Below are 13,783 nucleotides of genomic sequence, written 5' to 3'. Positions count from 1 at the left end.
TGCTGCCAGTCCAAGGTAAGACAGTTTTAAATGGTTTTCATGTTCTGTCTCATCATAAGTCTTTGTCACAAGACACTGGTCACCGATGGGAAGATTTTATTCTATACAAGTTGTGCTTTATGAACCAAGTCAGAGCCAGTTTTATGGCACAAGCCTATTTGCCAAACAATGTATTCCAGTTTGCCACTGAATATACAGTATATTTAATGGTGACACTTTATCATGTTAGTATGTTAAGAACCAGCGTCCCCATTTTAATTTTATTCTATTTAAACACCAGGGCTGAATGAGTGCCTTCAATCTGAGAATTAAGTTGGACTCTGACTGGTATTTTAACATTTTTGCTTAGAGGTGATGGCTGTATATTGTATCTTGTACTGTTTCTCATTTGGTTTGATTGCAGTATAAATGTGACTTTCCAAGGTTTTGCATGTATGCAGAATGTATATATAAAGGTATCGACACAATTGCTGATGAACTGGGTGCAGGTTGTGTTTATATACCGACCTGTGAAAGCGAACTGTTCAGGGTTTTTCCATGTATTTATATGGACTAAGGTAAATTATTCAACATACAGTTCTCAGATTTATAATCGCTAGCTGCTGATGTGGAATACTCTTATTTCATGCTGGTATTACTTTCTACCCAGTGAACACAAGCTAAGGCTTGTCACTTAACCTGCGTGCTCAGTTAAAAAGGAAAATGTGCACTACTTTATCATCCCCGCGCCCACACACTGTTCCCACTGCCTGAGCCAATGTCATGCTGTACTATGATCAAATTGATTCTCTTTTAAAACCTTGCCCATATCTCTGCTTTGTTGTCAAGCTCGCCACGGTTTGCACCTCACTCTTGTTTACAACAAGCACCATGAGAGAAAAATAAATCATTATCTTCAGACCAATTGTTTTGTTTCTTCACTAAATGATACACTAGATGAAACATGCTTAAGTTCAGAAACGTTTTATCCACAACAGATGGAGACGAACAAGCAACCTTACCTTGAGTCTCTTTATAATTGTAATTCACCGTAGTGCTGATCATCTTAAAATCAGTACAGCTGTAATTCACAACAGTGCAGGTATAGTAAGGTTACAAGAGGATATTTTTACAAAACAAACGTGATGACACTTAAATTCAGGTGCCAACGTATTTCCTTCTGGGTTCACTGAGGATGATTCCCCCTTCTTTCATTGCTGCCCTGAAAGACTGAACCTGTGAAAATGAAAAGTCAGGAAGAGACAAACATGAAGCAGGTGACAACGTATGGAAAGAAAAAAATAAATAAATAAAAAGGAATGCAAATCCTATCCCAAACATCAATTCATGCTGTGTACTCACAGCATCAGAGCGATACGTCCAGGGAATCGCCCTGTACACCATCCTGGTGATACCAGCCTGCTTGCATCGATGTGCCAGCACCTCCCCCACAGCCTGACATGCTGCCACACAGTTTGTAGAAGGCAGTTCCTTCTTTATGGCCCACTCTTTGGTTGAACAGGAAAGCACCGGGACAGGAGAGGTGCTGGAGAACACTGCAGCTGTCACATGATTCTGGGTACGGGAAAACATCAACCTGCAAAGACAAGAGACAAACATGGTAAAATGGGAGAAACAACATACTTTCAGCAACTACAATGAACAAAATACTTCAAATATAAAACAAAAACCATAATATTTTGCTAATTTTTAATTAAGGTTTACTTTGAATCATCTGGCAACAAGAATTCTGTATAACACTATGTCACCACAATACAATGTCAATATACCATGAAAATCACACTTTTGTCTAATCCTACCGATGTCATACAGTGGGAAGGGATGTAAAAACAAACCACACAGGCAAAACATGCACAACAACACGCACTGAGGCAGAGCAAGGCAAACAGAAGTCCACATGTTATTTGTACTAATGCAGGCAGATCATTATCTGTAAGTAATATGATTTTATTTTGTATTACATCACTTATAGAAAAGGATTCTTTTGAATGTTATAAATATGAGCACGTTCGTCGTTTATATTTGCAGTTGAATAAAAACTTTAACAGACTGGTAGACAGAATACGTCCGTGAGAGGACACAGTTTCGTTACACACAGACCTGTGGTAGAACTGCCGGTGGGGCCAGGTCGTTTTCCAGCCCCGGTCCTTCACAGCCAGAGCCATCTGCTCCAGGTTCCGGGGGTTTCTGTTCACAAAGGTCGGGTTCACGGCTTCGGCTTCATTTGCGCTGGGCTCCGGCTCCGGCTGAGAGGCCGCCTGACTCAGACACCGAGCTGGGCGACAGATAAGATTCATAAAACAAAAGCTGCCCAGTTCCTGGTAACCCCACAAAGTTCATGCTTAACGTTAGCTAACCAGCTAAATAACGTTTAAATGACATGAATGCCAAATTGCTCCAAATAAACGAAACACCAGTATATACGTATCTAGAAGCCACACTGTTCAAAGAATATGAAACAAAACTGCATAAACAGCTGAAAGAAAAAAAAACAAACTTTAGCTACATAACTTACTTGTCTGGTTTGTAGACACAATCAGACGACATCGTAACATCCGTATACTACGACTTAATTCACTCAAAGCCATCTGCTCCTCAGCTAGGTTCACGTCCAGTAAGACTACTATCACCGAGGTAAAGCCTTATGTCCTTAAAGATATGAACGTATAGCCTTTTACGTTGATTTTTAATAAGAATTCACCGTGTCATGTGGAACGCCATCTTTGACATTCAGACAACATCCGGTGCCGTCTCAAAAACTGCACTGACAGAAACAAATGGGAACGATTCCGTTTACGTGTCTTCTACCAGAATAAAAAGATTTGCGGTCAATTTGTCCTAGAGAAACCTCCAGTGGTGGAAAGTAATTATGTACGTTAACCAAGGGCTATACCGAAGTACAATTTTTACGTACTTTTAGCTACTTGAGTATTATCGTTTTATGTCTTCATTCATTCTTACATGTAGCCCACATCATGTAGTGGAAAATCTTTTACTTTTTACTTCACTGCAGACAGCTACAGAGTAACATCTTAAAAATATAATATAGTGCATATCGCAAGAGTGTATAGAGCAGTTTAAAATAGTACCATCTAGACCAGTTATAGAATTAATGCAGCTCACATATTAATGAATTAGTACTTTTGATAATTGCAGTATATTTTACCATACCATGGAATTTTGAATGCAGTATATAGTATTGTACTTGAAATATTGTCCACTGCTGATTGCACCTTCAAAATGCACACTCAGTTTACCTGTAACATTGCACTATTTAAATAAAACTGCCTTGCCTTTACATTGTGGTATACCTCTTATCCTTACACTGGAATAATGGTTTTGAATACTTCAACTGCAACTTTTCAAATATGACACAATAAATAGTGTGCCTACCCAATCAGGTGAAGGAGCGTGTTCAGTGAATGATTGTCCAAAATAAGATTTTTAAAAATTTTTTATTTCAGTTTAACTCTGATCAATTTTACAGTGTAAAAGCCAAACACAGTTAAAGTCAGAGTGTTTGTCAAACTAGTGACATGATAATGAATGGTAGGACATGTTCCATAAACTGCTGGTAAAAACAAGCACATAGTCCCAGTAAGGCACATTAAAATACTTTTACCGCCAATAAATACCTTGTCATATGTTGTAAATGGAAGACAACAGAATGAGTGGAAAGTATCTTTGGCTACTAAAAGTCATTCAGATAATTCCCAGGTACCATTTGAAGAGTTCCACAGCACTGGCTTATTAAAGGTACAATAAACCAATTCAACAGTCATCTATTCCCTTATGTTATTTGATGTGCTTTCCCTTTTCATAGCTGATGCCCATAAAAATTATTTATACAGTGAAAAGTAAATTATTACTATTTCTTGACCTTCTCAAAGAGTAATTAGAAACACGTGATTAACGCAGCAAGGGGATACAAACATATAGTGTAAATCATTATACAGGGACTCATTTTCATTTTAACAATGCAAAAATAATAGTCTATACCATTATGATCACTGTGCAAGTCATTTAAAAGTCATAGCCTACAGGCAATGGAATACTATTGTTAATACAGAGTGATTAGTGGTGCAGTCCAAGTAGTCAATAATACACATTAAGTTAAAGTAACCGTTTGGCATTATTAGGAATTTAAAAAAAGACTTGGCCAATCATGTAGCAGCTGATGCACTGATCAGAGATGAGAAAGAGAAAGGGCTCAGCCTGTATCCTGTTCCACTGTAGAACTTGTTCTGAAACTCCACCCTGCAATAGACAGAAGCAAAGTCAACATGCAACAGCAAACAAAGTATAACACATAGTCAAAATGCTTGCTTCTTTCAACCATCACCAGTTAAAACATTTTAAAATGTATTAATGAAACAACCAGGTATGTCTTGGATCGTTTTAATCCATGTCCTCTCATCCTTACCAGTGCAGACGGAGTGCATGCAGGAACGCTGAGAGACCCTCCATAATGAGTAGGATGGAGACAGTCAACACAGCAAAGAAAGCAAAAATCACCACAAGGACTACAGATCCCAGGTAGCCCTGCCACTTCAGGGCAAGACGCATCACCATTACCCACAAAACCTCTGACAGCTCTGTGGAGACATAACTCACCGTCAGAAACCCACATGTGGCTGGAATAAAAACAATCATGTGTATGACTAACTGGCTGAAAAACGAGTGTGTGTGGTTTCAGAGAGGAAGTCTGTCTGCGTGTGCACATCATGTGAGTATGAAGACCCAGACTGTGTCAGTCTGTGTGATACTAACGTGCATGTGCCAAACTAAGAGCCCAGAGTCGGAGGTAAGAGGCGGTGTTGGAGATGCAGCCCAAGCAGTACTCTATGGTGTGGATGGCCTGATGCATGAACACATCTGCAGCATCAAATTCCTGCATACGGTTAGACGACAAACACAAGAATATGTCTCTGAAACTGCTTTAAGCTGTTTTATGAATTAAATTAACTCTGGCTTTTTTCTTACCTCCTCCTGTGTAGCACCTCCCTCCACCTCCCCTTGTTGAGCGTTGACAGAGCTGTCACCAGCCACCAGCGGACGTCTGTCTTCCTCCTAATCAAAGAATTAAAGGTATGTCAGATCACTGTAGAAATAAAGAGTTAAAGTTCAGTCCAGACGCAGACTCACTGCTTCACGTCTTTTCTTGAATGTGATGTATTTATATATGGGCTTCCCTAGCAGGAGGACTGGGACAGAACACAGAGCCAGCGCCACTAGGATCTTCTGCACCACCGTCTACATGTGAAGAGTGAAGGGAAGCCAGATGTTATGCATATTTTTGCAAGTTGTTGTCCATTTACTAAAAATAAACTTCTGCAAACCATTTCCCACAGCATGGCACAGTATTTGTAGGGTTCAAATTATTTTAATTTCTAGTTCACTGGTTTCTACGTACATTATTGCACTATGAAAATGAGCTTGCAGAAACTGGTTCAGAAAATAAACTGAAAAAGATAAAATATGCATAAACAGCAGTTGCTGGCAGCTCCTGTTATATCTTGGATGCTCAATTTCAAACTTAGCACCAAGCAACAGTTAATTAACCTTGATATAAGAAAACAAAGCTGGGTTCCATGTCTCAAGCAGGTTTCTGGCATCTTTAAGGTGATTTTCATATTGTACTAGCAAAGTAAAATAAAAGCAGTGGCTTCCTGGAAGGTAGTGAAAAAAAAGCATTCATCGATATCAAAATTATGGCATGATATAAAATGTCTGGCAGTTATGTAAAGTATGCAGATAAGGTGATAAGATTCTTTTTAGGGCAATGAGCACACCACACACCTGTCCTTTATAAAGTGGAGGGTTGTCAGGGTTTTCTGTGAAGAGGAACATGTCTATGAAGTGGATAAGTATACTGGGAGCAATTTTGGACTGGGCGGGGGTGTAAGCAATCCACTTGAAGACCACCATAAACACCAGGTAGCCAAACAGACACACCATGAAGAACAGCTCTGGGATCAGCACAAAGAACACACTGCTCATCTGGCCAAAGTGCCTGGAGAAAACACCAAAAACAACAGAGGTGAAGCAGAGACAGGGAAGCAAGCAAAACAAGTTGTATAAGAAGAATTCACAATGGAGGTGCAACACACCACACACACACACACACACACACACACACCACAAAAGTAAACTTCTGATTCCTTACCTGTAGTTGAAGTATGACAAGCAGACTCCAAAAGTCATGTGAATGATACCGATGATGACGGACATCTTCATCTTGTACGAGTTGAGGAAAGTCAGCTTGTTGTTGGCCAGACCCCAAACCTGATGAGAGCATGAACAAGAGAGAGTTGGTATGAATCAAGTGACAAAGAGCCGTGAAAGGAAAGGGCAACATGTGTGATGGTTGTACCGGGTCAATCCCAAATGGATAGGGGCTGGTGAAAACTCCAGGCACAACTGGATCCATGGACAAATACTGGTTCCTTGCCAGGACTGACGAACTGCAGAGATGATACAAATAAGGTGGACCATAAAATGAAGAAAAAAAGAAGCTATGAATCACTGTGAAGCTTGCTTGTTCTCACTTCCATAGGTTTTTCTCAAACATAGGGTGGACATGCCACGCCGAGCTGAAGGTACTGAGGCCTCTGCTGAAGCACTCGTTGTAAATGGCCCCCGTGTAGATAGAAAACAGCCCCATCAGCAGAATTAGATATCTTCCTCCAAACATCATCTTCCAGATCTGAGCCACACAGATGATATTTATTTCAACAATGAATATGCAAGGTCAAAGAGAGATTTCAGCTTTGTTTTATTTTGCAAAAATCTTCTGAATTACCTCATTGGTGTTGTTCTTAAGTTTTGGATCTTTCTCCTCAAGGATCATCCAGAGAGCAGCCAGGGTCATTAGCAAACCATGACCCACATCCCCGAACATGACAGCAAACAGGAAGGGGAACGTAATAATGGTGTACACCGCTGCAGAGGCAATGAAAGAACAGACATGTGAGGCTGAGAGTTCTCTGCCTTCTACTTTGAACTAGGGTGATCCTGAATGGCAAATTTTGGGCTCCAGATATTCTGTGGTAATAACTGGCAACAGATCTCCATAAACATCCGCGTGTACACAGAATGTGCTACATTTGCTTCACTGATGTGAGCTCAACTGATGGTTTTACCTCTGAAGACATCTCACTCTGTTGGAGTTGTTCAAACTACAGATAAACACTGATTATTCAGTGGTGTTACAGAACGACACCGCTTTGACATAAACAATCTTTGACTAACTACCGACAGTGTGCTGTGTGTTTGCCCGCCAGCTGCAGCGAGGTCACAAAACTAACAGCTACTTCCATTTTGTCCTGTCATCGATTTAAATCAGAGTTAATGTTGGTTAGTGGCAGCTGATATGACCCTGCTGGTTGTCATTTTAACCAGAAACAGCGACAATCAGCAGAAGCTACTACTTGAACGATTTGGACATGGAGCTTTGCTGACAAGACCACAGGTGTCACTGGTACTGCTGTGCAACAGCAGCAGCCATGGCAGGAAGGAGTCCTCGAAAAAAATTGATTACCTACCCAAAGAACGAATATTCGAATAGTCAGATATTCAGGCCCAACTCGGTTTTTCAAATATGACAGGTCCTTTTTAATTTCACAACATTAATGGGGAAAGTTTTTCCATCAGTGCCCTGACATACCTGGATTAACTTCACGGTAGCTGGCCACTCCATAGGCATCAACAATGTTCTGGAAACCCGTGGTGAAAGTGTTGAGGGGAAACAGAGTAGGTGGAGATGTGGAGGAAGGCAAGCGGTTGTAGAAAGAATCAACGCTACTGCCACTCTTCCTCTAAGGATGCAGAAGAAAAATTAGGCAATGTACGTATTTATGTGAATGCTCCTTGTCTAGACCTGTGTGTTTATCTCCATCTTACCCCGCCCTCTCTCAGAGCATTCTGCAGATCAGGCAGCTTGGCAACAGGACACCAGGCCTCAGCAATCAGGCATTTGTCAGTGACAGAGGGGCTGCAAAGATTCAGAACCATCTGGACCGCTTTGCACTTCTGAACCCGCACCTTCCACTGAGGCAGGACGGCCACTGCCCGCATCAGCAGCTGCTGCAGGAAGGCCTCAGTCTGTGACAACACCTGTCATACAAAACAGGGAAGTGAGAGAAGAGATGTGTGATCTAACAAGAGCTACCGCTATAGGATTTTCAATTGTGAGACATTAAAAAAAAAGAGGCTCAATGCTAGAAATTCTATCAACATAGTAACAAATAGCCTTGTCACTTTGCTTTTACAAAGGGGGAACTACACTTACTGATTTGATATCTTCAATTCTGCCTTGAAGTCCTTGAAGAATCTCCTCCCTTTCAGCAGTGCTCTCAGGGTATGCAAATGTCTGTGTGCGGAAGCTGTGGGGTGGGGAAACAGGTGCAACAGAAACTGAAGTGTGGAAATCACAACTTAAAAAAAAAAAAAGAAAACACATCGGACCGCTGCACAGATTTACTCACCAATCACATATCTTCTTGACTTTCTGGCCAATCTGATCTCCCCAAAAGGAAATGAGGAACACTGTCCATTGCACCATTTCTCCCTGCAAATGAAGACAGAGCAAACAGTCGATAAAACGCCCATGAATATGTCCTCAAATGTAACAAATCAGAGACTATCCCCTGTAAGAGAAATAGCTTCCACACCCATCCCTCAGCCTCTCCATCACCCAGCTCTCACCGTGTCCGGATGTTCGAGTCGATCCTCCATTTCTCTAAAATCCACAATAATATAACCCCGACATGCCCGCCACAGCAACCGCTCAAATGAGGGAACTTTCCAAGGATGGACCACTCCTGCCACAAAACTGATAAAGAGGGCACAGAGTGGAAAATGTGTTACATGTATATAAAAGCACAAAACACATTTCGGCAAATGAGATGTACCTGAGGCGGACATCTTGACGGTTTTCAAACAGGCCTTGGCTTTCCAGTGCAGCTAGTGGTGCCTGTGAGAACATGTTGTAGTTTCAGTTTCCTTACTACAGCACAGTAAAAATAAAGATGCAGGAATTGTTGCAGAAGTGAATTTTTAACCACCTGTGAGGCTGTGAGAGCGTGCGTTCTGTTCAGGACTCCTCTGTACTGACAGAGCTGGGTCAGTTGAGCCCGGAGGCTGTCCCTATTCCTGGACACCTAGTGAGACACACATGCAAATAGAAAAGAAATACATATGTCAAACCAGTAGGTTCAACCTCTTTTGACTGTGCACTAATGAGACAACAGAGGCTGAGCACAGCCTTGTCTTAAGTGTTCACCTCTTTGAGCTCTCTGGCCAACCTCTCACTTTCCTCCTCTATAGTGATGAGTTCACGGGGCTGAGGGGCCAAAGGTGTCGGGCACGGAGGGGGGAGGGGACCTCGCAAGGGTGGAGACAGGGAGCGATTGATCTCCTGCTCCAGGAAGGCTGAAGGGAAGATAAAGAAGATCAGAAAGGGCCAGAGGAGAATCTTAACAAAAAAATACATTAAAAAAAAAGAAAAATATAAGTGAAAGAGTTAATATGACTTACTGAAGGTTTTCTCAAGTTCTTCACATCGTCTGACCTCATTGACAAACTTCCTCTGAAAGGCATTCACATTGGGATTTAACTGAAAGGTCAGAGCACAGGGGGGAGGACAAGGGCAGCAGGATTACTCATCTTCATGAAATCACAATAGCACAAGGAAAATCTTGCTGTTTCACAGTGAGTCAAAACAACCTTCAGTCCATCTCATCTGAGGTCAAATTTAGAAACGCTACAGACACATAAGTGACTTTACAGGGCATCTCCTAGTACCAAATAATAGATCTAGGCAATCACATTCAGCTGAAAATAGATCAATAACTGAGCTCTGGACTGTTGTAAGAATCAAAGTTGGACTTTGAGCTTTTCACTACAAGACCATGAACTAAGATTTTAAGTGACTCACATCTCTGAACTCAACCAGGCCCAGCTCTCCCAGCTCACTGACACAGTTATAGGCAGAGCCGGACTGAAGGAAGAGCTGCACCAGGCACACCTCCTCACTGCGAAATATGGAGCCCATAATTGCCTGCAAACCACCAAGAAAAGAAGTCTAAATGAATATTTTTATCTAAAACCTGCAGCAAGAGTAGAGCAGTTTATGGTGAAATGAGAGATATTACTGGGATAGACAAAAGGAAAGAGGTAGTAAACAGTAACAAAGAAAGTTTCCAAAGAGCATCTAGTTTCAGTTAGGTCAATAAAAGTCTCCCAGTGACAATGTAGCTGCTTATTACTGGAAACTGAAGAAAAGGGAACCAGCAAGTTCTCCTAATCAGGTGGAATGCACATTCTTGCACAGGCATGTCAAATACATTAGTACACACACACACACACACACACACACTACATCCATCTGGCTAAAACTACTACTTTTAATTTAATTTTAATTTATTGAACCTATGTTATGTGTGTCTGTTATTGTGCTGTTTTATTTTGATTTGCACTGATCTTATTTACTTTATTTTAGTCATTTATTGTGATTTTATTTTGCCATGTAAAGTACTTTGGTCAGCTGGATGTTGTTTTAAAGTGCTGTATAAATAAATTAAATTAAATTTGATTTGATTTAAAAGGCAGCATGTTAATGAAACCTGTAAATACAAGGTGCTATCTAATAAACACAGGGAAGCAGGAGCCAACATTACTGAGTTGCTATAAACAACTGGATCACTTTCGTTTTTCCTCGCCGATGAATCAAGGCTAAAACATCCGCATCACACAGAGATGCAGCGTGAACATAACACTAAATCTTGATGAATGTGCGTAAGGGAAACCCGTTTAAAACACGGCGGGTTGATTTAAGTCAGGACAGTAGCAGTATGAAGCTAAATAACGGGCATCTCACCTGTCTGCCACCTAGATTCCAGTGGAGTCCGAGCCGCTCTCCTTCAGACCGGTCAGCCCTGTGTCTATGCGGAACAAACCAAACATGTTTATGAGAAGCTCTCCCGTCGCCAACTTCCCGTTTGAGTCACGTAACTGCAGACTCACGTGACGGTTGACGCTCATGTCCCATGGGGCCACGTGGAGTTGAGATTTTGGTTATTTATATGGCGGAAATGAGCTTTTTTGGGGTTTGAGTCAAGGGAGAACTACCATGAATCCATGAGAATAACGTGCAAACAGCGCCTGCTGAGCTCTACTTACATTAATGTTTTCATGGCGGAGGCTGCCATGGTTTAAAAATTAGGAAATTAATAGGACACTATAGAAACACGTAGGGTTTATAAGAGAATAGGCCCCTAGGTACACACAGGGTAAAGGCCCCCGACCCCTGTCCGTCCAATATCCATGTATGAAAAATACTCCAGTAGGAAAAGTCTGGGAAATGTAACAGAAGGTTATTATTCATGCATTAATGTGTAGACACCACATGACTGCTGTATTTGGTTAAGATGATTTATAACTTTTAATTTTGCATAGGACTGCAACAACTGAATATTTTTATTCATTCAAAATTATTAAAACCATTACAATTAAAAGGCAAAACCGCTCACATTTGAGAAACTGGATCAAAAGTGTTTACCATGTTTATAACAATTAAGAGACTTATGAATGGTATAATCGTTATGGCCTGTACTGTATACTGTGGAGTAGAATAAAGCTGTATGAAATGAAGAACTCAAATAAACCACAAGGTTCTTACATGTGTACAGTTCTTGAGAAAAAGTATTTAGTTACAGCGCAGCACTGCCAGATGCATATAAAACATGGGGTCATTATCACCAAAATGCATTTCCTAGACTGACATGACCTTGGCAACAAAACATCCTCTTCATAGGGAAAGTCCCTGGGGAATAAACAGCCCCCCAGGGACTCATTATGTTGTAGTTCTGAAGGAAAAATTATTCAGTGATGAAATGTGCTGCAATGATTTTCCCAACCAAAAAGTTGAATAATATTGTGGACTAATAAATTCTACTCTTTCTCCACTGAAAAAATTGACTTTAGACAATTTAGAATTTTGTCCACAATGATTAACAAATTGATCAGTAGATAATTAATAAAGGGTAGTTCTACTAGCTATAGGCTAATATGCCCTTACTGAGTATCTTGTTATTTGTGGAAATGTCAGAAAACCAAGGAACATTTATTTTTCATTTCCTTCAGAGGAGCCAACTGTGCCATCAGTCTTAATCTGACAAACTCTTGTACAGCAATACAAAAGATATTTTATTTTATGTAAAAGGGCAGAGATAAAACAGATAAAATAGAAATGAGAAATGTACAGTGACAAAAAAAAGCTTGGAACAAATGAAACAGCAAATGAAAATGAGGGGAAGTTCAGCAAGACTGAATTTGCCAGAGGAACATGAATCTCACACCTGCTCATCATCATCTTAACTGTACTGTAATCACTACAAATGTATTTTCATCTTACCCTAAAGATAATATAAGGACACTGATCTACATTAAGAAGCAAAGCACATGGTCAATTGTATGTCATCACCACATAGTTCTCCACTGTATGTGGACAGTTTACTACACTGTGTACTGCAACACTTTGGAGTTGTATTACAAGCAATTTTAGACCCCCGTTCCTTCCCCGAAACAGAAAAAAAAAATACTACAGTAAAATTATAATTGCTGGCAAATCAAACAGGAACATTACACTGGCTGTTGTATTATTTAAACTTCATTGTTGTTATTCCAGCCATGCTGCTGTGGTTTCAAATAGATAATTTCAGGCAATCACTTTCCTGGGCATGAGAACTAACACACTAAAGATGCAAAAGTTAGCAGTTAGATTTTTTTTTTCTTTTTTCTAAATATTATCAGTCTATGCTAAGTCTGTGTCCAGGACATAGAGATACTTTGTTGTCCACCTCTCACCATCCTGAATTATTTCCTCTTTTACAAACTGTAAAATTTGAGACTTCTGTCCATTCCTGCAGAGGTTAGGAACTGAGCATTCTCTCCAAAGGCCACTCCAGTCACCAATCCTGTATGGTCTGCAAACAGAAAGGAAAAAAAAAAACAAAAAAACAAGGTCTAACATGAGCTACATCCTCACAGCAAATTACATGTCATGCTAGATTAATATTTGCAAAGAGTAGCATTTTTCTCCCAGACCTGTGAAGTTGAGGACCTCAGACCACTGCTTGCAAATGTATACGCGGATGTCAGACCCTCCTACAGCCAGGTAGGTGCCACTCTGATCGAACACGAGGGACTTCACCTGAAAGTGAAACACACACACAAAACATATTTAGATGCACAGAGAAATGACAGTCAAGGAGAAAAGATCAAATCAAGTTAAGTCACGTGTCAAACTCAAGGCCCGCGGGCCACATGCAGCCTGCGAGATAATTTTATACATCTTTTTTTTTAATGGCCCGGCGATATGAAGCGCCGATGGCAAACTACAAATCCCATAATGCAGTGCAACAGCTGCCTTACCGAACGATAGGCTACCTGCGATCATTCCCGCATCAATTACGTCAGATCAATCAAGCATCTGTTGATGTATACAACCCTAATTTCAAGTCAAAGCTAGCCCCTAACAATGGCCAAGAGAAAAGTTGGTTCTGAAAACAGAGCCTTTCAAAACCGGTGGGAGGCTGAGTATATGTTTACTGACATTGCCGGTAAACCTGTGTGTCTTATTTGTGGAGCTAATGTGGCTGTAATTAAGGAATATAACCTAAGATGGCACTACGAGACAAAACATCAGGACACGCTGAAAAACGTGAATGCAGACCAGAAGCTACAGTATGTAGAGGAGTTGAAGAGGAATCTGACATCACAG

The 13,783-nt window shown here is 40.7% G+C and overlaps 3 protein-coding genes across 3 annotated transcripts in view; all 3 read right to left on the bottom strand.

Moving 5' to 3' along the window:
• Positions 1 to 997: 997 nt before the first annotated feature.
• Positions 998 to 2,760, bottom strand: mrpl18 (mitochondrial ribosomal protein L18). The gene is made up of 4 exons (XM_020624441.1): positions 2,516 to 2,760; positions 2,101 to 2,275; positions 1,342 to 1,576; positions 998 to 1,215 (listed from the first exon to the last, which is right to left on the bottom strand). The coding sequence occupies exons 1-4, from the start codon at positions 2,586 to 2,588 to the stop codon at positions 1,138 to 1,140; spliced, it is 561 nt and encodes a 186-aa protein (XP_020480097.1). The 5' UTR covers positions 2,589 to 2,760; the 3' UTR covers positions 998 to 1,137.
• Positions 2,761 to 3,492: 732 nt separating this feature from the next.
• On the bottom strand, positions 3,493 to 10,989 carry tcirg1b (T cell immune regulator 1, ATPase H+ transporting V0 subunit a3b). The gene is made up of 21 exons (XM_020624459.1): positions 10,880 to 10,989; positions 9,938 to 10,060; positions 9,538 to 9,616; positions 9,284 to 9,432; positions 9,066 to 9,161; positions 8,913 to 8,974; positions 8,707 to 8,833; positions 8,487 to 8,569; positions 8,291 to 8,384; positions 7,903 to 8,115; positions 7,667 to 7,817; positions 6,803 to 6,942; positions 6,549 to 6,706; positions 6,374 to 6,464; positions 6,167 to 6,285; positions 5,800 to 6,013; positions 5,146 to 5,253; positions 4,984 to 5,070; positions 4,771 to 4,891; positions 4,424 to 4,595; positions 3,493 to 4,257 (listed from the first exon to the last, which is right to left on the bottom strand). The coding sequence occupies exons 2-21, from the start codon at positions 10,052 to 10,054 to the stop codon at positions 4,164 to 4,166; spliced, it is 2,475 nt and encodes an 824-aa protein (XP_020480115.1). The 5' UTR covers positions 10,055 to 10,060; positions 10,880 to 10,989; the 3' UTR covers positions 3,493 to 4,163.
• Positions 10,990 to 11,688: 699 nt separating this feature from the next.
• Positions 11,689 to 13,783, bottom strand: part of prpf19 (pre-mRNA processing factor 19) — a 7,458-nt gene continuing 5,363 nt past the window's right edge. The window contains 2 exon segments of the mRNA XM_020624453.1: positions 11,689 to 12,986; positions 13,108 to 13,213. Coding sequence (XP_020480109.1) covers positions 12,889 to 12,986; positions 13,108 to 13,213 — 204 coding nt within the window. The 3' untranslated portion in view covers positions 11,689 to 12,888.

The sequence above is a fragment of the Monopterus albus genome, unplaced genomic scaffold, assembly GCF_001952655.1.
Source record: "Monopterus albus unplaced genomic scaffold, M_albus_1.0 scaffold327.1, whole genome shotgun sequence".
Classification (NCBI taxonomy): domain Eukaryota; kingdom Metazoa; phylum Chordata; class Actinopteri; order Synbranchiformes; family Synbranchidae; genus Monopterus; species Monopterus albus.
This window is presented reverse-complemented; position numbering and strand designations above follow the sequence as displayed.

What these genes read in the sequence shown, in the direction of transcription:
- mrpl18 (XM_020624441.1), bottom strand. Translation starts at nt 2,588, where the DNA reads ATGGCTTTGAGTGAATTAAGTCGTAGTATACGGATGTTACGATGTCGT. An exon ending in TGTGTCTACAAACCAGACAA is followed by an intron (nt 2,276 to 2,515) that starts GTAAGTTATGTA and finishes TCTGTCGCCCAG; the next exon opens with CTCGGTGTCTGAGTCAGGCG. An exon ending in CACCGGCAGTTCTACCACAG is followed by an intron (nt 1,577 to 2,100) that starts GTCTGTGTGTAA and finishes TTGTCTTTGCAG; the next exon opens with GTTGATGTTTTCCCGTACCC.
- tcirg1b (XM_020624459.1), bottom strand. Translation starts at nt 10,054, where the DNA reads ATGGGCTCCATATTTCGCAGTGAGGAGGTGTGCCTGGTGCAGCTCTTC. An exon ending in AGAACTTGAGAAAACCTTCA is followed by an intron (nt 9,433 to 9,537) that starts GTAAGTCATATT and finishes TCTTCCCTTCAG; the next exon opens with CCTTCCTGGAGCAGGAGATC. An exon ending in ATCCATTTGGGATTGACCCG is followed by an intron (nt 6,286 to 6,373) that starts GTACAACCATCA and finishes TGCTCTCATCAG; the next exon opens with GTTTGGGGTCTGGCCAACAA.